The 22,315-nt window shown below is 41.8% G+C and overlaps 1 protein-coding gene across 1 annotated transcript; it reads right to left on the reverse strand.

Moving 5' to 3' along the window:
• Positions 1-20,246: 20,246 nt before the first annotated feature.
• LOC101318839 (protein FAM47E) lies at positions 20,247-21,523 on the reverse strand. Its single transcript, XM_004325084.2, is given in 3 exon segments — positions 20,247-20,411; positions 20,413-20,559; positions 20,678-21,523. Coding segments are annotated over 3 exon segments (1,158 nt in total).
• Positions 21,524-22,315: the final 792 nt, after the last annotated feature.

Genomic DNA, 22,315 nt, shown 5'->3' on the forward strand with positions numbered 1-22,315 from the left:
CATCCAGTACTATGTTGAATAGAAGTGGTGAGAGTGGACACTCTTGTCTTATTTCTAATTTTAGAAGAAAGCTTTCAACCTTTCCACCTTTATTATTATATTAGCTGTTGGCTTGTCAACATTATGACCATGTTATGTTATTAAGTTGAGGTAAATTCTTTCATTACCTAATGTGTTAAGAGTTTTGTTTTAAATCATGAACAGATGTTGAATTTCATCAAATGCTTTTTCTGCGTCTATTGAGTTGATCATATGATGTTTTTTTCATTCTATTAATGTGAGGTATCACACTGATTATTGTGGATGTGTTGAAACATCCGTGCATCTCAAGATAAATCCCACTGGATCATGGTGAATGGTCTTTTTAATGTGCTGCTGAGTTGAGTTTGATAGTATTTTATTGAGAATTTTGAATCTGTATCTATCAGGTATATTGGCCTGTAATTTTCTTTATTGGTGGTGTCCTTTCCTGGCTTTTGTACCAGGGTAATGTTAGCCTCGTAAAATGAGTTTGCGAGTGTTCCCTCCTCTTTGATTTTTTTTGGAAGAGTTTGGGAAGTATTGGCGTTAATTGTTTATTTTTATTTCTTTTTTATTTTTAAAAATTTTATTGGAGTATAGTTGATTTACAATGTTGTGTTTCAGGTGTACAGCAAAGTGATTCAGTTATACATGTACAGACACGTATTCTTTTTCAAATTCTTTTCCCATTTAGGTTATTGCAGAATATTGAGTGGAGTTCCCTGTGCTATACAGTAGGTCCTTGTCGCTTATCTTTTTAAAATATAGTAGTGTGTATGTCTGTGACCGCCGAACTCCCAGTTTATCCGTGATCCCCACCTTTCCCCTTTGGTAACAACAAGCTTGTGTTCTAGGTCTGTGAGTCTGTTTCTGCTTTATGCATAAGTTCATGTGTATCTTTTTTGTAGATTCCGCATATAAGCGATATCATCTGATATTTGTCTTTCTCTGTGTGACTTACTTCACTTATGAAGTAAGTAGGAAGTATGATAATCCCCAGGGTCACCGATGTTGCTGCAAGTGGCATTATTTCATTCTTTTTAATGGATGAGTAGTATTCCATCATAGATATATGTACCACATCTTCCTTGTCCAGTCATCTGCTGATGTACATTTAGGTTGTTTCCATGTCTTGGTTATTGTAAATAGTGCCACAGTGAACATGGGGGTGCATGTATCCTTTTGAAGCATGACTAACTTTACTGTTGTGTTTGGGTTCCTTATTCTTTTTTGTGTTTGTATCTATTGCAGATTTTCAGTTTGTGGTTACCATGAGGTTTTGACATAGCAGTCTATATACAAATAAGTTTGTTTTCAGTTGCCGGTCTTTGAATTTCAAATGCATTTCCAATATCCTGCATTTGTACTCTCCTGTTCTCACGATTGCCGGTTTTGATATCACGTTTGTGTGTGGATGGTTTCGTACCTTTACTTTATGTTTGCCTTTACTGGTGAGCTTTCCCATTCGTAATTGTCTTGATTCTAGTTGTGGCCTTTTCTTCTCCTCCTAGAGAAGTTCCTTTAGGATTTCTTGTAAAGCTGGTTTTGTGGTGCTGAATTCTCTTAGCCTTTGCTTGCCTGTAAAGCTTTTGATTTCTCTGTCGAGTATGAACGAGAGCCTTCCTGGGTAGAGTATTCTTGGCTGTAGGTTTCCCCCTTGTATCACGTTAAATGTATTGTGCCACTCCTTTCTGGCCTGCTGTGTTTCTGCTGAAAAATTAGCAGATAACTTTATGGGGATCCCCTTGTATGTTATTTGTTGCTCTTCTCTTGTTGCTTTTAATATTTTTTCTTTGTATTTACTTTTTGTCAGTTTGATGAACATGTGTCTCAGCATGCTCCTCCTTGTGCTTATCTCGCACGGGACTCCCTGCGCTTCCTGGGCTTGAGTGTGTTTCCTTTCTCATGTTAGGGACGTTTTGGGCTATATTCTCTTCAAATATTTTCTCAGCCCTTTTGTCTCTCTATCCTCCTTCTGGGACCCCTGTAATGGAAATGTTGGTGCGTTTAGTGTTGTCCCAGAGGTCTCTGAGAGTGTCCTCATTTCTCTTCATTCTGTTTTCTTTATTCTGTTCCATGGCAGTGATTTCCACCATTCTGTCTTCAAGCTCACTTATTCGTTCTTCTGCCTCAATTATTCTGCTACTGATTTCTTCTGATGTGTTTTCCTTTTTAGTTATTGTGTTCTTCATCTCTGTTGGTTTGTTCTTTAAATCTTCTAGTTCTTTGTTAAACATCTCTTGTATCTTCTCGATCGGTGCCTCCATTCTTTTTCCGAGACCTTGCATCGTCTTTGCTGTCATTACTCTAAATTCTTTTTCAGGTAGGTCGCCTATCTCCACTTCATTTAGTTGCTATTGTGGGTTTTTATCTTGTTCCTTCATCCTCCACATATTTCTCTGCTGTCTCATTTGGTCCGACTTTCTGTATTCGTGGTCTCCTTTCTGCTGCTGCAGGATCATGGCTCCTCTTGCATCTGGTGTCTGCCTCCCGGTGGGTCAGGTTGGTCCTGAGGCTTGTGCAGGCTTCCCGGTTGGGAGGGACTGGTGCCTCCCCATTGGTAGGTGGAGCTTGTCCCTCTGGTGGGCAGGGCCGTGTCAAGGGGTGTGTTTTGAGGGGGCTGTGAGCTCAGGACAACTTTAGGCAGCCTGTCTGCTGATGGGCAGGGTTGTGTTCCTGTGCTGCTGGTTGCTTGGCCTGAGGCGTTCCAGCACTGGAGCCTGTAGGCTGTTGGGTGGGGCCAGGTCTTGATGCCAAAATGGTGATCTCTGTGAGAGTTCACACCAATCAGTATCCTCTGTGTCCTTTGCCACCTGTGTCCTTGCCCCCCCACCAAGTGAGCCACAGCTGACCCCCACCTCCCTAGGTGATCCTCCAAGACTCATAGGTATGTCCAGCCCAAGCTCTTATGGAGTTACTGCCTTGTGCTGGGTCCTAGTGCATATGAAACCTTGTGTGCACCCTTCTGCAGTGGCATCTCTGTTTCCCCCAGTCCTGCACTCAAGCTCAGCTGGCCTTCGAAGGCAAACGCTGTGGGAGTTCCTCCTCCCGATGCCAGACCCTCAGGCTGGGGAGCCTGACGTGGGGCTCAGGACTCTCACTCTTGTGGGAGAACATCTGTGATATAATTATTTTCCCGTTTGTGGGTCACCCACACCTGGTGGGTATGGGATTTGATTATGTCATGAAAGTGCCCCTCCTACTGTCTTGTTGTGGCTTCTTCTTTGTCTTTGACTGTAAGGTATCTTTGTTGATAGGTTCCAGTCCTTTTTGTCAATGGTTGTTCAGCAGTTAGCTGTGGTCGTGGTGTTTGCATGAGAGGAGGTGAGCTCAAGTCCTTCTGCTCTGCTGTCTTTTCCAGAATCGAGGGGCTGCTTTCAGTTTGCATGCTTGCTGCCTCTTTCCTCCGTGTGTGCTGGCAGTTCTCCCCTTGATATGGGGTGTGCAGGTGCAGCAGCCCTTGCGTGCTCCCAGGATGGCGGGGGCAGGGCTTGGCACCTGCTCACAGGTCTCCTAGGGTCGGCTGCGGTCCATGCACTCCCGGGACCTCAGGCGTAGGGCTTGGCGCCTGCCTGTGGGTCTCCTAGGGGCAGCTGCTCTCTGCGCTGTCCCAGGGCAGCAGGAGCAGCGCTTGGCACCTGCCTGTGGGTCTTGTGGTGATATCCTGTGCCCACTTCTGGAGCCCACAATAGCGTTGGTGACTCGCTCCTGCCCTGGGAGCTCCTGTAGTTGGTGTCTCGTTGCCTGGGAGTGCTCACAGGGAAAGAAGCTCTTATAGTGGTCCCACCCCTCTTCTCGTGTGCCCCCCAGTAATGGCACCTTGCCTCTCTGGCAGGTCCTGGCTTCTTCGGAGTACACCCTCAGTTGCCACAGTCCAGCCTCTTCAGGCTGTCTCCGCACAGCCAACCCCAGTCCTGTCTCTGGGCCTGACCTCTGAAGCCTGAGCTTCAGCACCCAGCCCCCTCTGCAACAAGTGAGGCAGGGAGACTGCACTGAGCTTCTGGCCCAATCTTTTTAAATGTTATTCACGAATGTAAGTGCAAGCGTTTTGAGTTAATCACTTGCGTGATTTCTTATTTGAATAGTGCCCTAGTGGGATTCTTTCCTTAAACTGTTCTTAAAATAATAATACTCTTGAATGGTTATATTCGTACTAAGGGGTGATAATGGATGGTGTTTCTCAGATATTTTATACCTCAGCATTACTTCCTAGGTAAGTAGGTAACAGTAGAATATATGTTATCGCTAAGAGAAACCTAAAACTTAAAAACTACCTTTTCTAAGGGAAAATCAACAAACAAGCATGGACTGGGACCTCAAATTTCCACAAAGGAAATATGCATATGTATAAACAAAAGCCTTTCATCCAGTGTTCCGTTAACGAAGAATGTAAACTAAGTAGAAAGACAGAGTGAGAAACCTTCAGAGCAGATAGATTGTATTTTTTTTAATGTGATTATAGGACCATAAAATGAAATGTTTGTGGTCAGTATTTGTATTAGTCAGTGTTCTGCAGAGAAACAGAACCAATAGGATTGATTGATTGATTGTAAGAATTGGCTGGCGCAATTAAGGAGGCTGACAAGACCCAAGATCTGCAGTCAACAAGCTGGAGACGCAGGAGAGCCTGAGTAGAAAGAGAAGCCAGAGGAGCTGATGGGTCAGTTTAAGTCTGAAGGCAAGAAAATAACTGATGTCCCAGATCGAAGGCAGTCAGACAGGAGGTGTTCCCTATTGCTCAAAGGAGGGTCAGCCTTTTTGTTCTTTTGAGGCCTTCAGCTTATCCACACTAAGGAGGGCAATCTGCTTTACTCAGTCTACCAATTCAAGTTTTTGTTTTTTTTTTTTTTTCCCCTTGCGGTACGAGGGCCTGTCACTGTTGTGGCCTCTCCCGTTGCGGAGCACAGGCTCCGGATGCGCAGGCTCAGCGGCCATGGCTCACGGGCCCAGCCGCTCCGGGGCATGTGGGATCCTCCTGGACCAGGGCACGAACCCCTGTGCCCTGCATCGGCAGGCGGACTCTCAACCACTGTGCCACCAGGGAAGCCCTGAAGTTTATTTAAGGCAAGATTCTTTTTAAGTTTTATTGAGTGATAATTAGCATATCACTTTGTATTAGTCCAAGGTGTATAATTTCATATGTGTATATATTACAAAATGATTGCCACAATAAATTTAGTTAACATTAATTACCTCACATAGTTATAAAATTTTTTCTCTTGTGATGAGAATTTTTAAGATCTGCTCTCTTAGCAACTTTCAACAATGCGATACAGTATTGTTAACTATATAGTCACCATTGCTGTACATTACATGCCTGGAACTTATAATTGGACATTTTTACCTTTTGACCACCTTCACCCATTTCCCCCACTGCCCATCCCCACCTCTGGCAACCACCAATCTCTTCTCTGTATATGTGATTTTCTTTTTTTGGATACCATTTATAAGTACTAGCATACAGTATGTGTCTCCCTCTAACTTATTTCAGTAAGCATATCGGAACTAGACTGACCCTGCGAAAGTAGTCTACTCACTCTATAAAAGCTCACCTTGGGGCTTCCCTGGTGGCTCAGTGCTTGAGAATCTGCCTGCTAATGCAGGGGACACGGGTTCGAGCCCTGGTCTGGGAGGATCCCACAGGCCGCGGAGCAACTAGGCCCGTGAGCCACAACTAGCGTGCCTGTGCGTCTGGAGCCCGTGCTCCGCAACAAGAGAGGCCGCGATGGTGAGAGGCCCGTGCACGGCGATGAAGAGTGGCCCCCGCTTGCCACAGTTAGAGAAAGCCCTCGCACAGAAACGAAGACCCAACACAGCAAAAATAAATGAATTAATTAATAAACTCCTACCCCCAACATAAAAAAAAAGCTCACCTTAATTGTTAAATTTTAGACTCTTCTGTTAAAATCCCGGAAGGCTAATATAATGCTTTTCTCCTTCCCTCTTATTTGGTTCTTTTTCTTTCTTAGCTAGTCACTGAAATCTGCTTTAGGTTATTTCTGGTGGAAAGGTTAGCAGGTAATGCAGTTCCAAACTATGAATAGCTTTTGGAATTAATAAATCCCAAAGATGAGTGTGAGAAAGAGGAATTAATCTTCAAAAAGTAGCTTATGAAAAATATAAATTTATATAGCCTTTAGACATTTGTAATATTATAGCCCTGAGCTGGTGTTTAATTTCAAGTGTATCTGTCTTTTCATTCTAAGGAAATTGCAAACTTCCTAAGGTCAGGGACATTAGATCATGTCTATTTATTTCTATTGCAGGGCTTTCTCTACTTGGGGTGTAATAATAATAATGGTGCAAAGAGTAGTAGATCTTAATTTTAATGCTTTTATTTTAAATTATTTTAGTGTAGTAGTAAAGTAATAGATATCATTTAAAATTACTTCAAGAGTATAGACCTTTAGTCTATTGAATCCAGATCCATTAAATACTGGTACTGGTATTCTGTAGTGTATTATGAAAAATACGATAGCTCACAAAGCTGAATATGTTTTTATTTAAGGATATGAAGGAAAGAATGCAAATATGCAATGTATAGTAGATTTGAGGGTTTTTTTAAATTTTATAGTCTTTTTTTCTTTTTTTTTTGGCCACACCACACGGCCCGTGTGGGATCTCAGTTCCCTGACCAGTGATCGAACCCGCATCCCCTGCAGTGGAAGCGTAGAGTCTTAACCACTGGACCACCAGGGAAGTCCGTTGAGTGATTTTTAGAAGTTAGTTACTTTCCCCACATGCTAGAAAGAAGGTCTGACTGGGGAAGAGGGGTGTGAAATCAGCAAGATGGTGGAATCAGAGGTTCCCGGCTTTAGTGTTCCTCAAGGAAATACAAACTAGCAACTCTCCACAGACAAGAAGGCCTCTGTGGGGAAAAAGAAAAAAAAAAAAATCCCAGGAGCCGGAAGTGAGGCCGAAGCACCCCCCTCTGAACCACAAGGCAGCTTCACTTTGACCACGTAGCCCTTCCTGCAGGCCAGCACGCAGCCGCACCAAGAGGTTTCTCCAGTGGAGCAAAGAGACCCCAGCGTGAGCATCCGGGTTCCATCCTGGGGAGCTTCCCATGAGGTCCACATCCATCCTTCTCGAGGAACACTGGGAGAAAAGGGAGAGCTCAACCGCCTGGTATCAGCTTGAAATAAAGGGGGCGGCGCAGGGCTTCCGGCTTCCAGCGTGGAGATTGTGATGGACTGTGTACCTGACGGCAGTGGTGCCCAATCAGAGAGCACAGCCAGCAGTTCCTTCCACCTGTGGTGTGGAGCCAGTAATCTCATCTGGCCAGGGAGCACGTGGGCAGCTCTAGCCAGATCGGGTCCCCAGCCAGCAGTCAGGCCCAGCCATGGAACTCGTCCTCTATCCCTGCTTAGGCAGGGTCGCAAGCCAGCAGCCCCATCCAACTGCAGAGCGCAGCCTCTAGGCTTGCCCAGCCAGGAACCCAAACAGTGACTCTGCAAAATCTTGGAACCCCGTGCACAGACTCGCCTGGCTTAGGAGCCCAGCATACAGCCCCCTGGATGGCTGAGCAGATTTCCCATTATGTAAGCTAGTGAACTATAAGAGTAGCTATTCATTATCTTTCAGTTCTTCCATGTGCTGTCAATTTCTTCCTCACAATGCAAAGATTTGTTGGGTATGCTATAAATATTACAAATGGTGCTATAAATATTTTCCTTACTCAAAGGCCTGGTTTTTATCATACATACTGAAGATTCTTTAGTTGCTCTAAGGATAGATTGAAAAGAGAACAACATCCTTATCCTCTGCTTAAATGGTAAGAGGTCAGGAGAGCATGACATGGGTATCGCTGGCCATGATATCCAATTCTACTGGGTTTGTGATTTTTGCATCCTTCCAGAGTTGAATGTAATATATCCCTGCTCCTGCCACACAACTGACAAAGCTGTGGTGGCTGTAACAGGCGAGATGGAAGAGCAGGGTACAACTGGTTCCAGAAAATGCAAGTCCATCTTTATGTTTCCTTTCCTAGAGGCCCTGGTGCTGGGAATGTTCTTCCTCTACTTTCAGTGGTTGGGGTCCGAGGTTTCAAGGTGAATATTTCATTGTCCATGGTACTGCTGAGTGTCAGTGTGGAAATAATACACACAACTAGAAGACTTTGACCTCACACTTGACCTTAGATAATTCAGTTACCTGGAGTTTTCTCAGTTATAAAATGGAGATAATAAGTCTTTGGGGTTTCTCTGTGTTATAAACGTCAAAACAAACAAAAAGCCCCCCAAAGATTGTGAATGGGCATTTTGAAAACTTTAAGTAGCTACACTAACACAGTTATACATCAGGCTCTCCCTAATTTCTTCTTCTTCGAAAAACCATGGATTTTGAAGTCTCCCTGGTGTTAAGAAGGCTAAAATCTGTTTGCGTCTGTTTATACCTGTATGACAACTAATACCAATGTGGGTAATTGCTGCAGTGAAGGAACCCATATAATTTCTCCAAGGAAACTTTTATTTTCACCGATAAGCGATAGGAGGCCTTATTAGTGACTCTTATTTTGCAAGTGCACATTTTCATCTTAAGCTAAAGCTAGGATTGAGTGAGGTTTAGTTGAAGGCTATCACCCTGGATAAACACCATCAAAAAGTGTTGTTTTTTTTTCTTCTTGGCTTCTTTCCTGGGTACCTTTTTAGGACCCTTCTTCCTTACTCCCTCCTCTTTCCCAAATGTATGCTGAGTATCTGTTCTGTGATGTTGGCGGTATTAGGCACTTATATAAAGTAATCCTTTAATTTTCAGCAAAGTCTGAGTTTGCTAATATAGCCTCGATTGTATAGATGAGGAGACATGCTTCTTGAAGTACAAGGTCCCATAACCAAAATATGGAAAAGAAGATACTCTAGTGTGTGTCTTCTGACTATAAATGGGTTGCTATTTCTATGACTTGTACATATTCTTGAATGCACTTTTAGAATTGAGGAAACTGTAGATAATTGATTCTACTTTGGGTTAAATGGGAGACTGAAATCTCCTTTCTTACCTGTCTTGCACATCACAGCTCTTCTACTGAACTACTGCCCATGGAGTCATTTCACACTACAGTTTGAGGTACCTGATTTATTTATTTCAGAGATAAACTCATTCATTCATGCAGTTGAGTATTTGAGGGCCTGTTATTTAAGAGGGGGTGATTTGTGTTAGAATCCAATGGGGTAAAGTAGATAATGAGCACATTGACTGGGACATATAGTATTAACCTTACATACAAAGGAAATGACACGTAGCCCTTGTTGTGGATGTGACTGCAGTGGAAACTCTGAGAAAGGCATGTATTATAATACAAGAAACTCTGATAAATTGTATTTGATCAGTAAAAAGAAGGAAAACGAATGAGATCTTTTGAAGAGGAAGAGACCACTTCTGGTAGGGATTGTTTCACATTATGGGAACAGAAGATGAGGGTAGAACGGGTTTTCATTGTTAAAATGTGAGGGAAAAATTGTAGACTCTTAATCAATCCTATCATTTAGAAAAGCGTCTCCTCTATTAATTCATTCAGCAAATAGTTATTGAGCATCTACTTTGTGCTCTGCATTTTCTATGTAGTGAGAACTTAGAGGCTAATTTAAAATGTCTCTGTTTTCACAGAGGGTTAAGCCTAGAGAAGAGAGGAAATACAGACATAAACATAGATATACATACCACATGTCGTAGAGATACATTTAAAGATAAAGCAGGGGAAGGTGGTAGAGAGTGATAGACGGTGATAATTGGGGTGTGGTAGTCTGAGAAGGACTCTCCAGAGAAGCGACATTTGAGCGATACCTGAATAAAGCGAACCGTATGAACATCTAGGAAAAGAACATTGCAGACAGAAGGAAGAGCAGATTCAAAAAGCTCTGAAATGGGGTATTTCTCATTCTCAATGGAGACTTTAGATTTTCTTCCAAGTGTAATGGGGAGCCTTCTGAGCATTGTAATTGGGGAGGAATGGGACCTGATGTTGATGTTTAAAAGGTGACTCTGGTTTACTGTGTGGAAAATATTGTAGAGTGTGAAAAGAATTGCAGTCGGAAAGCAAGGTAAGAGGCCCTTGCTATTGTGTGGCAAGATATGGTGGCTCAGAGAAGAGCAGTAAGGGTAGAGACGGTGAGAAGCGCTCCCTTTGGGAATATATCGTGAAGTTATATCCAACTTCAGCATGGAATTAGAGAAGTCAAGGCTAGCCTGAGCAATTGGCCGAGCGGTGATGCCATTTACCAAAATGGGGAATATGGCAAGAAGAGCAAATTTAGAAGTAGGAATTTATGTGTTCTTGTGATAATGCCTTTTCTTTCTTTCTTTCATTGAAGTGTAGTTGATGTACAATGTTGTGTTAGTTTTAGGTGTACAGCAAAGTGACTCAGTTATACATACATATATTCTTTTTCAGATTCTTTTCCATTATAGGTTACTACAAGATATTGAATATAGTTGCCTGTGCTATACCGTAGGTCCTTGTTGTTTATGTATTTTTTACTTTTAGTAGTGTATATCTGTTCATCCCTAACTCCTAATTAATCCCTACCCCCACCTATCCCTTTTGGTAGCCATAAATTTGCTTTCTATGCCTGTCAATCTACTTCGTTTTGTAAATAAGTTAATTTGTGTCATATTTTAGATTTCACATATAAGTGGTAAAGAAGATGTGGAATGAATACACACACACACACACACACACACACACACACACACACACACACAATGGAATATTACTCTGCCATAAAGAACAATGAAATAATGCCATTTGCAGCAACATGGATGGAACTACAGATTACCACACTAAGAGAAGTAAGTCAAACAGAAAGACAAATATCATATGATACTGCTTATATGTGGAAGATAATGCTTTATTTTAAATTCCTATTATACATGCTAGTAGAGGAGTCATATGGGAAACTGATTATACAGATCTGGAGTTCACCACTGAAGATAAAAATTGGGGGGGGGTCACAGCTAGAGGGGTGGGATAGGGAGGGTGGGAGGGAGATGCAAGAGGGAGGGATATGGGAATATATGTATACATATAGCTGATTCACTTTTTTTTTTACATGTTTATTGGAGTATAATTACTGTACAATGGTGTGTTAGTTTCTCCTTTATAACAAGGTGAATCAGTTATGCATATACATATATCCACCTATCTCTTGCCTCTTGCGTCTCCCTCCCTCCCACCCTCCCTATCTCACCCCTCTAGGTGGTCACAAAGCACCAAGCTGATCTCCCTGTGCTATGCAGCTGCTTCCCATTACCTAGCTGTCTTACATGTAGTAGTGTATATATGTGCATGCCACTCTCTCACTTTCTCATAACTTGCCCTTCCCCCTCCCCATATCCTCGAGTCCATTCTCTAGTAGGTCTGTGTCTTTATTCCCGTCTTACACCTAGGTTCTTGATGAAATTTTTTTTTCTTAGATTCCATATATATGTGTTAGCATACGGTATTTGTCTTTCTCTTTCTGACTTACTTCACTCTGTATGACCGACTCTAGGTCCATCCACCTCACTACAGATAACTCAGTTTCGTTTCTTTTTATGGCTGAGTAATATTCCATTGTATATATATATGTGCCACATCTTTTTTATTATTATTCTAAATTAGTTTTAATAAATCTGAATGCTTCTTTTTTTTTACATCTTTATTGGAGTATAATTGCTTTATAATGGTGTGTTGGTTTCTGCTTTATAACAATGTGAATCAGTTCTACATATACATATATTCCCATATCTCTTCTCTCTTGCGTCTCCCTCCCTGCCACCCTCCCTATCCCACCCCTCCAGGCAGTCACAAAGAACCGAGCTGATCTCCCTGTGCTATGCGGCTGCGTCCCACTAGCTATCTACCTTAGGTTTTGTAGTGTATATATGTCCATGCCTCTCTCTCGCTTTGTCACAGCTTACCCTTCCCACTCTCCATATCCTCAAGTCCATTCTTTAGTAGGTCTGTGTCTTTATTCCTGTCTTACCCCAAGGATCTTCATGACATTTTTTTCCTTAAATTCCATATATATGTGTTAGCATACGGTATTTGTCTTTCTCTTTCTGACTTACTTCACTCTGTATGACAAACTCTAGGTCCATTCACCTCATTACAAATAGCTCAATTTCGTTTCTTTTTATGGGTAATATACCATTGTATATATGTGCCTCATCTTTTTTATCCATTCATCCGATGATGGACACTTAGATTGTTTCCATCTCCTGGCTATTGTAAATAGAGCTGCAGTGAACATTTTGGTACATGACTCTTTTTGAATTATGGTTTTCTCAGGGTATATGCCCAGGAGTGGGATTGCTGGGTCATATGGTAGTTCTATTTGTAGTTTCTTAAGGAAGCTCAATACTGTTCTCCATAGTGGCTGTACCAATTCACATTCCCACCAGCAGTGCAAGAGTGTTCCCTTTTCTCCCATTCTGACCGGTGTGAGATGATATCTCATTGTAATTTTGATTTGCATTTCTCTAATAATTAATGATATTGAACATTCTTTCATGTGTTTCTTGGCAATCTGTATATCTTCTTTGGAGAAATGTCTGTTTAGGTCTTCTTCCCATTTTTGGATTGGATTGTTTTTTTGATATTGAGCTGCATGAGCTGCTTATAAATTTTGGAGGTTAATCCTTTGTCAGTTGCTTCATTTGCAAATATTTTCTCCCATTCTGAGGGTTGTCTTTTGGTCTTGTTTATGGTTTCCTTTGCTGTGCAAAAGCTTTGAAGTTTCGTTAGGTCCCATTTGTTTGTTTTTGTTTTTATTTCCATTTCTCAAGGAGGTGGGTCCAAAAGGATCTCGTTGTGATGTATGTCATAGAGTGTTCTGCCTCTGTTTTCCTCTAAGAGTTTGATAGTTTCTGGCTTTACATTTAAGTCTTTAATCCATCTTGAATTTATTTTTGTGTATGGTGCCAGGGAGTGTTCTAATCTCATACTTTTACATATACCTGTCGCGTTTTCCCAGCACCACTTACTGAAGAGGCTGTCCTTTCTCCACTGTACATTCCTGCCTCCTTTATCAAAGATAAGGTGACCATATGTGTGTGGGTTTATCTCTGGGCTTTCTATCGTGTTCCATTGATCTATAGTTCTGTTTTTGTGGCAGTACCATACTGTCTTGATTACTGTAGCTTCGTTGTATACTCCAAAGTCAGGGCGCCTGATTCCTCCAGGTCCGTTTTTCGTTCTGAAGATTGCTTTGGCTATTTGGGGTCTTTTTTGTTTCCATACAAATTGTGAAATTTTTTGTTCTAGTTCTGTGAAAAATGCCACTGGTAGTTTGATAGGGATTGCATTGAATCTGTAGATTGCTTTGGGTGGTAGAGTCATTTTCACAATGTTGATTCTTCCAATCCAAGAACGTGGTATATCTCTGCATCTGTTTGTATCATCTTTAATTTCTTTCTTTAGTGTCTTATAATTTTCTGCATACAGGTCTTTTGTCTGCTTAGGTAGATTTATTCCTAGATATTTTATTCTTTTTGTTGCATTGGTAAATGGGAGTGTTTTCTTGATTTCACTTTCAGATTTTTCATCATTAGTGTATAGGAATGCCAGAGATTTCTGTGCATTAATTTTGTATCCTGCTGCTTTACCAAATTCATTGATTAGCTCTAGTAGTTTTCTGGTAACATCTTTAGGATTCTCTATGTATAGTATCATGTCATCTGCAAACAGGGACAGCTTTACTTCTTCTTTTCCGATTTGGATTCCTTTTATTTCCTTTTCTTCTCTGATTGCTGTGGCTAAAACTTCCAAAACTATGTTGAATAAGAGTGGTGAGAGTGGGCAACCTTGTCTTGTTCCTGATCTTAGTGGAAATGCTTTCAGTTTTTCAGTATTGAGGATGATGTTGGCTGTGGGTTTGTTATACATGGCCTTTATTATGTTGAGGAAAGTTCCCTCTGTGCATAGTTTCTGCAGGGTTTTTTATCATAAATGGGTGTTGAATTTTGTCAAAAGCTTTCTCTGCATCTATTGAGGTGATCATATGGTTTTTCTCCTTCAGTTTGTTAATATGGTGTATTATGTTGATTGATTTGCATATATAGAAGAATCCTTGCATTCCTGGAATAAACCCCACTTGATCATGGTGTATGATCCTTTTCATGTGCTGTTGGATTCTGTTTGCTAGTACTTTGTTGAGGATTTTTGCATGTATGTTCATCAGTGATATTGGCCTGTAGTTTTCTTTCTTTGTGACATCCTTGTCTGGTTTTGGTGTCAGGGTGACGGTGGCCTCGTAGAAGGAGTTTGGGAGTGTTCCTCCCTCTGCTATATTTGCAAGAGTTTGAGAAGGATAGGTGTTAGCTCTTCTCTAAATGTTTGATAGAATTCGCCTGTGAAGCCATCTGTTCCTGGGCTTTTGTTTCCTGGAAGATTTTTAATCACAGTTTCACTTTTAGTGCTTGTGATTGTGATTCGTTTGTTCATATTTTCTATTTCTTCCTGATTCAGTCTCGGCAGGTTGTGCATTTCTACGAATTTGTCCATTTCTTCCACGTTATCCAGTATATTGGCATAGAGTTGCTTGTAGTAATCTCTCATGATTTTTTGTATTTCTGCAGTGTCAGTTGTTACTTCTCCTTTTTCATTTCTAATTCTGTTGATTTGAGTCTTCTCCCCTTTTTTCTTGATGAGTCTGGCTAATGGTTTATCAATTTTGTTAATCTTCTCAAAGAACCAGCTTTTAGTTTTATTGATCTTTGCTATCGTTTCCTTCATTTCTTTTTCATTTATTTCTGATCTGATCTTTATGATTCTTTCCTTCTGCTAAGTTTGAGGGTTTTTTTGTTCTTTTTTCTCTAATTGCTTTAGGTGCAAGGTTAGGTTGTTTATTCAAGATGTTTCCTGTTTCTTAAGGTAGGATTGCATTGCTGTAAACTTCTCTCTTAGAACTGCTTTTGCTGCAACCCACAGGTTTTGGGTCGTCGTGTCTCCATTTTCATTTGTTTCTAGGTATTTTTTGATGTCCTCTTTGATTTCTTCAGTGATCACTTCGTTACTAAGTAGTGTATTGTTTTGCCTCCATGTGTTTGTAGATTTTTACAGATACTTTCCTGTAATAGATATCTAGTCTCATAGCGTTGTGGTTGGAAAAGATAGTTGATACAATTTCAATTTTCTTAAATTTACCAAGGCTTGATTTGTGACCCAAGATATGATCTATCCTGGAGAATGTTCCATGAGCACTTGAGAAAAATATGTATTCTGTTGTTTTTGGATGGAATGTCCTATTAATATCAATTAAGTCCATCTTGTTTAATGTATCATTTAAAGCTTGTATTTCCTTATTTATTTTCTTTCTGGATGATCTGCCCATTGGTGAAAGTGGGGTGTTAAAGTCCCCTACTATGAATGTGTTACTATCAATTTCCCCTTTTATGACTGTTAGTATTTGCCTTATGTATTGAGGTGCTCCTACGTTGGGTGCATAAATATTTAGAATTGTTATATCTTCTTCTTGGATCAGTCCCTTGATCATTATATAGTGTCCTTCTTTGTCTCTTCTAATAGTCTTTATTTTAAAGTCTATTTTGTCTGATGTGAGAATTGCTACTCCAGCTTTCTTTTGGTTTCCATTTGCATGGAATATCTTTTTCCATCCCCTTACTTTCAGTCTGTATGTGTCTCTAGGTCTGAAGTGGGGCTCTTGTAGACAGCGTATATATGGGTCTTGGTTTTGTATCCATTCGGCCAGTCTGTGTCTTTTGGTGGGAGCATTTAATCCATTTACATTTAAGGTAATTCTCGATATGTATGTTCCTATTCCCATTTTCTTAATTGTTTTGGGTTTGTTATTGTAGGTCTTTTCCTTGTCTTGTGTTTCTTGCCTAGAGAAGTTCCCTTCGCATTTGACGTAAAGCTGGTTTGGTGGTGGTGAAATCTCTCAGCTTTTGCTTGTCTGTAAAGGTTTTAATTTCTCCATCAACTCTGAATGAGATCCTTGCTGGGTAGAGTAATCTTGGTTGTAGGTTTCTTCTCCTTTATCACTTTAAATATGTCCTACCAGTACCTTCTGCTTACAGCATTTCTGCTGAAAGATCCACTGTTAACCTTATGGGGATTCCCTTGTGTGTTATTTTTTGTTTTTCCCTTGCTGCTTTTAATATGTTTTCTTTGTATTTGATTCTTGACAGTTTGATTAATATGTGTCTTGGCGTGTTTCTCCTTGGATTTATCCTGTATGGGACTCTCTGTGCTTCCTGGACTTAACTATTTCCGTTCCCATATTAGGGAAGTTTTCAACTATAATCTCTTCAAATATTTTCTCAGTCCCTTTCTTTTTCTCTTCTTCTGGAGCCCCTATAATTCAAATGTTGGTGCGTTTAATGTTGTCCCAGAGGTCTCTGAGACTGTCCTCAGTTCTTTTCATTCATTTTTCTTTCTTCTGCTCTGCAGTAGTTATTTCCACTATTTTGTCTTCCAGGTCACTTATCCGTTCTTCTGCCTCAGTTTTTCTGCTATTGATCCGTTCTAGAATATTTTTAAGTTCATTTATTGTGTTGTTCATCATTGCTTGTTTCATCTTTACTTCTTCTAGGTCCTTGTTAAATGTTTCTTGTATTTTCTCTATTTCCAAGATTTTGGATCATCTTTACGATCATTATTCTGAATTCTTTTTCAGGTAGACTGCCTGTTTCCTCTTCATTTGTTAGGTCTGGTGGGTTTTTATCTTGCTCCTTCCTCTGCTGTGTGTTTTGCTGTCTTCTCATTTTGCTTATCTTACTGTGTTTGGGGTCTCCTTTTTGCAGCCTGCAGGTTCGTAGTTCCCACTGTTTTTGGTGTCTGTCCCCAGTGGCTAAAGTTGGTTTAGTGGGTTGTGTAGGCTTCCTGGTGGAGGGGACTAGTGCCTGTGTTGTGGTGGATGAGGCTGGATCTTTCTGGTGGGCAGGTTCACATCTGGTGGTGTGTTTTGGGGGTGTCTGTGGACTTATTATGATTTTAGGCAGCCTCTCTGCTAATGGGTGGGGTTGTGTTCCTGTCTTGCTAGTTGTTTGGCATAGGGTGTCCAGCACTATAGCTTGCTGGTTGTTGAGGGACGGTGGGTGCTGGTGTTGAGATGGAGATCTCTGGGAGATTTTTGCCATTTGATATTATGTGGAGCTGAGAGGTGTCTCGTGGACCAGTGTCCTGAAGTTGGCTCTCCCACCTCAGAGGCACAGCACTGACACCTGGCTGCAACACCAAGAGCCTTTCATCCACACGGCTCAGAATAAAAGGGAGAAAAAGAAGAAAGAGAGAGAGAGCGACCGAGAGAGGGAGGGAGGGAGGGAGGAAGAAAGGAAGGAAGGAAAGAAGGAGCAAGAAACAAAAGAAAGAGGATAAACTAAAGTAAGGTAAAATAAAGTTATTAAAATAAAAAATAAGTATTAAGAAAAAAATTTTTTAAAAAGAGAAAAAATCAAAATAGACGGATAGAACCCTAGGACAAATGGTGAAAGCAAAGCTATGCACACAAAATCTCCCACAGAAGCATACACAAACACACTCAGAAAAAGAGGAGAAGGGGAAAAAATAATAAATCTTGCTCTCAAAGTCCACCTCCTCAATTTGGGATGATTTGTTGTCTATTCAGGTATTCCATAGATGCAGGGTATATCGAGTTGATTGTGGAGATTTAATCCGCTGCTTCTGAGGCTGCTGGGAGAGATTTCCCTTTCTCTTCTTTGTTCGCGCAGCTCCCGGGGTTCAGCTTCGGATTTGGCCCCGCCTCTGCGTGTAGGTCGCCTGAGGGCGTCTGTTCTTCGCTCAGGGAGGACGGGGTTAAAGGAGCCGTTGATTCGGGGGCTCTGGCTCACTCAGGCGGGGGGCAGGGAGGGGTACGGAGTGCGGGGCGAGCCTGCGGCGGCAGAGGCCAGCGTGACGTTGCACCAGCCTGGGGTGCGCCGTGCGTTCTCCCGGGGGAGTTGTCCCTGGATCCCGGGACCCTGGCAGTGGCGGGCTGCACAGGCTCCCCGGAAGAGAGGTGTGGATAGTGACCTGTGCTCGCACACAGGCTTCTTGGTGGTGGCAGCAGCAGCCTTAGCGTCTCATGCCCGTCTCTGGGGTCTGCGCTGTTAGCCGCGGCTTGCGCCCGTCTCTGGAGCTCCTTTAAGCAGTGCTCTTAATCCCCTCTCCTAGCGCACCAGGAAACAAAGAGGCAAGAAAAGATCTCTTGCCTCTTCGGCAGCTCCAGACTTCTCCCGGACTCCCTGCCTGCTAGCCGTGGCGCACTAACCCCTTCAGGCTGTGTTCACAGATATTTAATATGGCAAAGTGTTGGGATCCAGTGCACAAAGGAAAGGCTTTGCCTCAGTAGAAGAAAGAGTTCATCCTTTTGTCTCCGAGGGAATAGAGAATATGGGTACAGATGTCACTGGCCTGGTAGATGTGGTGATGGGAGGAAAAGACGGTTCTCTTATAATTTTTAAAATTTTATCCGTGAAGTACAAAGCAATGCTTTGAGAAGGAGAAATGGAAACAGGGTGTTGGACAATCGATGACAGAAATAAGATGATCATTGGAAAATGGGAAAATATATTGATGAGGGAAATGGGGCAGAACTTTCAGCTAGCGTTGAAGGCTCTTCTAGGATTCATGCCATATGTAAGCAGTCAGTGTGGTATGTGTTTTTCTCTAGCCATATTTAACTGTTTGGGTGCAAGTACAAGAATGGCAGAGATTAAGATTTAACCAGGACTGGGGTTTTCTCAGAAGAATATAAGAGCGGGAGAGAGAGGCAAAGGAGTTAAAAGTAGACTCAAAGAAGGAATAGGAGAGGACGGTGGCGTCTAAGCTGGGAAAGTAAGGAACTGAAAGCAAGGCACGATGAATGCTGAAAGAGTGGTAAGGGTCACTGGATTGGAAACGTGTTGGAATTGAAGGATTGGAGGTTTGGGAATATGAAAAGGGGTGATCAAGTAGGTAAAAAGCAGGGATCGGAAGGTGGAATAATTGAAATTGAGATTTGAAGTTGGTGTAATTATTGCCCAGAACAAAGTCTAGAGTCTGACTGCAGGGACTGGTGTCTCTAGTGAGATGAGGACCAGACGAATGGAGCTAGTGCCAGGATTTGAATGGATCGTCTTTGTGAATATTTAAATCAAGAACGTGGATGAGAGTAGTCACAGGGAGCAAGTCAGGGATTCAGACACTAAGTAACCTCAGTGAAAGTGCGGAAGTGAGTGAAAAGGGAGTAGTTGATTGCAGTGAGGATGTTGGTGAATACTACAACCTGATGGCTGTGTTCCCTTCTCACGAGGGTGAAGTATATACACATACTTCCATTTACAGATAAATTCCTTCATTACTGGAAACAGAAGTGTGCTGCAAATCTTTCTAGCTACAACTTTCCTGTCCCAGACAATTTTACCTGTTCTTTTGGAAATGTAAAGAAGTTGCTTGATTTCTTATTTTACATTTATGAGTGCGTTTTAAGTCGCTATTCATGGAATGCAAAGATTAATCTTACTTGAATAGATATGTGTGGAGATTTGATGGTGCTGTGTAGTTTTGCTCGCGCAGACCTATTCTGCACACTAGATTTGCCAAGAACTTGAAGCTCCCTGCTATTCTGCACCTGTGTTATATGATATGGCAAGACTCTTTCACAGTGAATTTTTATGAATATGGTAAAAAAAATGTTAAGTATGTTCAGTTGGGAAGCATGACAAAAGAGCATAAGTAAAGTTTCACCTATAATTTTGGTAAATAGTTTTCAATCTGTTTTGGGGGCTTGATGCGATGCTAATAAGGGGGATAACCATTTCATTATTAAATGGGGCTACACATTATTTTGGCTACCGATTTCAAGTTTTGCTTAAGAAAGTAAATGTCATAATTAATTCATTATAATTTTAATACAAGTAGAACTCTCTGACTCCTTTTTCTCAGCACAGTTATTTTGAAATATATCCCATTTTGTAGCTGACCTAACTAGATCATACTTTTAAAAAGTAATTCTTTTTTTAATGATCTTATTTTTACAAATAATTGATACAACAATGTAGTATTCACATGATAAAATGTGAGAAGAGTATATGTGAATATTGATTTCATAACTGATAAAATGTATATAATATTGACGAACCCAAGCAGAAGGTCACTGAGAAATATTTATAAGGATTAGGTGTTAAATGAAGAGATGTAGAATCAAAGTTGTACATACATGGTGGGAAGGACACTCACCATGAATTCTGATTGGTATTAAAATGAGAGGGAGAGATAGCCAAGTAAGTAGTAAATAGAAAACTGTCTAAACATCTTCCCGTGCATCATCTCCATTTTGGCTGATTTTTATTACTTTGTGTATAGGAGTCTTAACAGAATCATATTTCCATCCCTTCCTGAGGACCAGCCTCTCAAGGATGTCTGGTATCCTGTAGCCCTTGCTTAGAATGAAACCTTTAAATGCTATTTGTTCCATAAAGATCTTCAAGAGTGTCGTGTTCAGGAAGCTCCTTTCTAAAACTCCCATCTTCAAGTAAGACGTTGGGGTCAATTGAAGGTTCGTCATTTACTAGCTTTTTCCACAACTTGGGCTTCAGGTACAATGCACCATACCTCATCTCCACCGAGTTGGGTTTTTAAGGATTCTGTGGTTTCTGGGGTTTCCTCTCCCAGTTTCCTTCCTCTCCGGGTAATTTTTATCTTCTCCATTTTCTCTATCCCGATGCTGTACTTTACCTTTGAAGGGACCTGGGTTACTTTCCTCATGTAGACTGTATCCTGGGCTGGTGGCCACTCACAGCCAACCTCACACAGTTTCGTGATGAGCTCTTCATCAATGCCCAAGTTTCCAAAAGCAGCAGCCCATTTGAAGGATTTACGAATTGCTTTCGGTACTTCTCTGTGAACAGGAGGATCAGTGAGTGAATCCTTTCTGCTTGACTTCTTGTCTTCGTGATGCAAAGTGGCTGGATGTGACACAGGAGCCTTCTTTGGAGGTTCCAGGTAGACCTTGGCAGGATGTTTTTTACGAAGCTTTGTGGGGGACTTCGTTCTTTTCCTGGGGCCCTGACAATAAGCCCATGTGTCCTCCAGCTTCCCGTCAGGATCGAGCACTTCCAGCACCTTTAATAAGAGGTCTGCAGGTAGATTTTCCTCCAGATTCGGGTAGAGAGCCAAGGGATGCTTGGTTAGCTGGGGTTCGATGTTCTCCACGAATGCCTTCTGTGCTAGCTGGGCTGGCGAGAGCGTGGAAAACGGGTTTGCTTCCTCGGGCAGCTTTTTCTGACCCTTTTTGGGGGCATGCTGGGGAACTCTGTGAACAATCCAGGGGAGGAAGCCCTCCTTAGGGCTGCGAGTGATCAGATCTTCACAAGGTGGGCAACCCTTCCGGAAGTCGTCCAGCAGCTCTTTCACAAATATCCACCGCCGGCTGTCCAGGGAGGTGGGGAACTTCGGGAGCACGTTCTTGTGCTTTGCAAAACACTTGGAGAGTACCTTGTCTTTGTACCAGGGCTTGCAGGTCACGTCCAGGGGCATCGGTTCCAGTGGCCCCGGTCCTAGCAGCCACTTCTTGTCCGCCATGGTTCCCCTGGCCTCTGGGGGGGACCACCGCTTCAATAGTTTGCTGTTCCGGCCTCTCCGGTTGCTAGGAGACCGTGTAGCCAGCTGCAGCCAGGTTCTTCCCGGAGGTGGGTCAACGCAGGCGCCCTGTGAAGCCTGCATTTCTCCCAGGATGGGCGGTGGGTGAAAGCACATTCCTTTCTGTTGTAGATACTGTTCTGTTGTATGGACATAGTGCCATTTATTTATCCATTCACCTTTTGATGGACATTTGGGTTGTTTACAGTTTGAGGCTATTAAGAATAGAGCTGCCACAAATATTTGTGTTCCTGGTTTTGTATGTCCATGTACATATTTTCATTTCACTTGGGTAAACTTTAGCTATGAGTGGCATGGTGGGAGCAGATGATGTTTTATGTTTTAGACCACCACCAAACTTTTCCAAAGTGGTTGTACTAATTAATATTCCTTCTAGTTGTATATGAGAATGGCGCTCTGTCTACATACTCCCTAACACTCGGTAAGGTTAGTCATTTTCGTTGTGGCTGCTCTAATAGGTGTGTAGTGGCATCTCATTGTGGTTTTAATTTGCATTTCCCTAAGGACCACTGGTGTTGAACATCTGTTCCTGTGCTTATTTGCCATTCATATCGATCCTTTGGTGAAGAATCTGTTCAAACTTTTGCACTTCTTAAAATTGTTCTGCTTGACATCTCTTGTTTTGAGGATTCTTTGTGTATTCTGGGTGCAATATGATTTGTAAATCTTTTTCTCCATCTGTGGTTTGTCTTTCCATTGTCTTCACACCGTCTT

Source organism: Tursiops truncatus, chromosome X (assembly GCF_011762595.2).
Source record: "Tursiops truncatus isolate mTurTru1 chromosome X, mTurTru1.mat.Y, whole genome shotgun sequence".
NCBI classification, from domain to species: Eukaryota; Metazoa; Chordata; class Mammalia; order Artiodactyla; family Delphinidae; genus Tursiops; species Tursiops truncatus.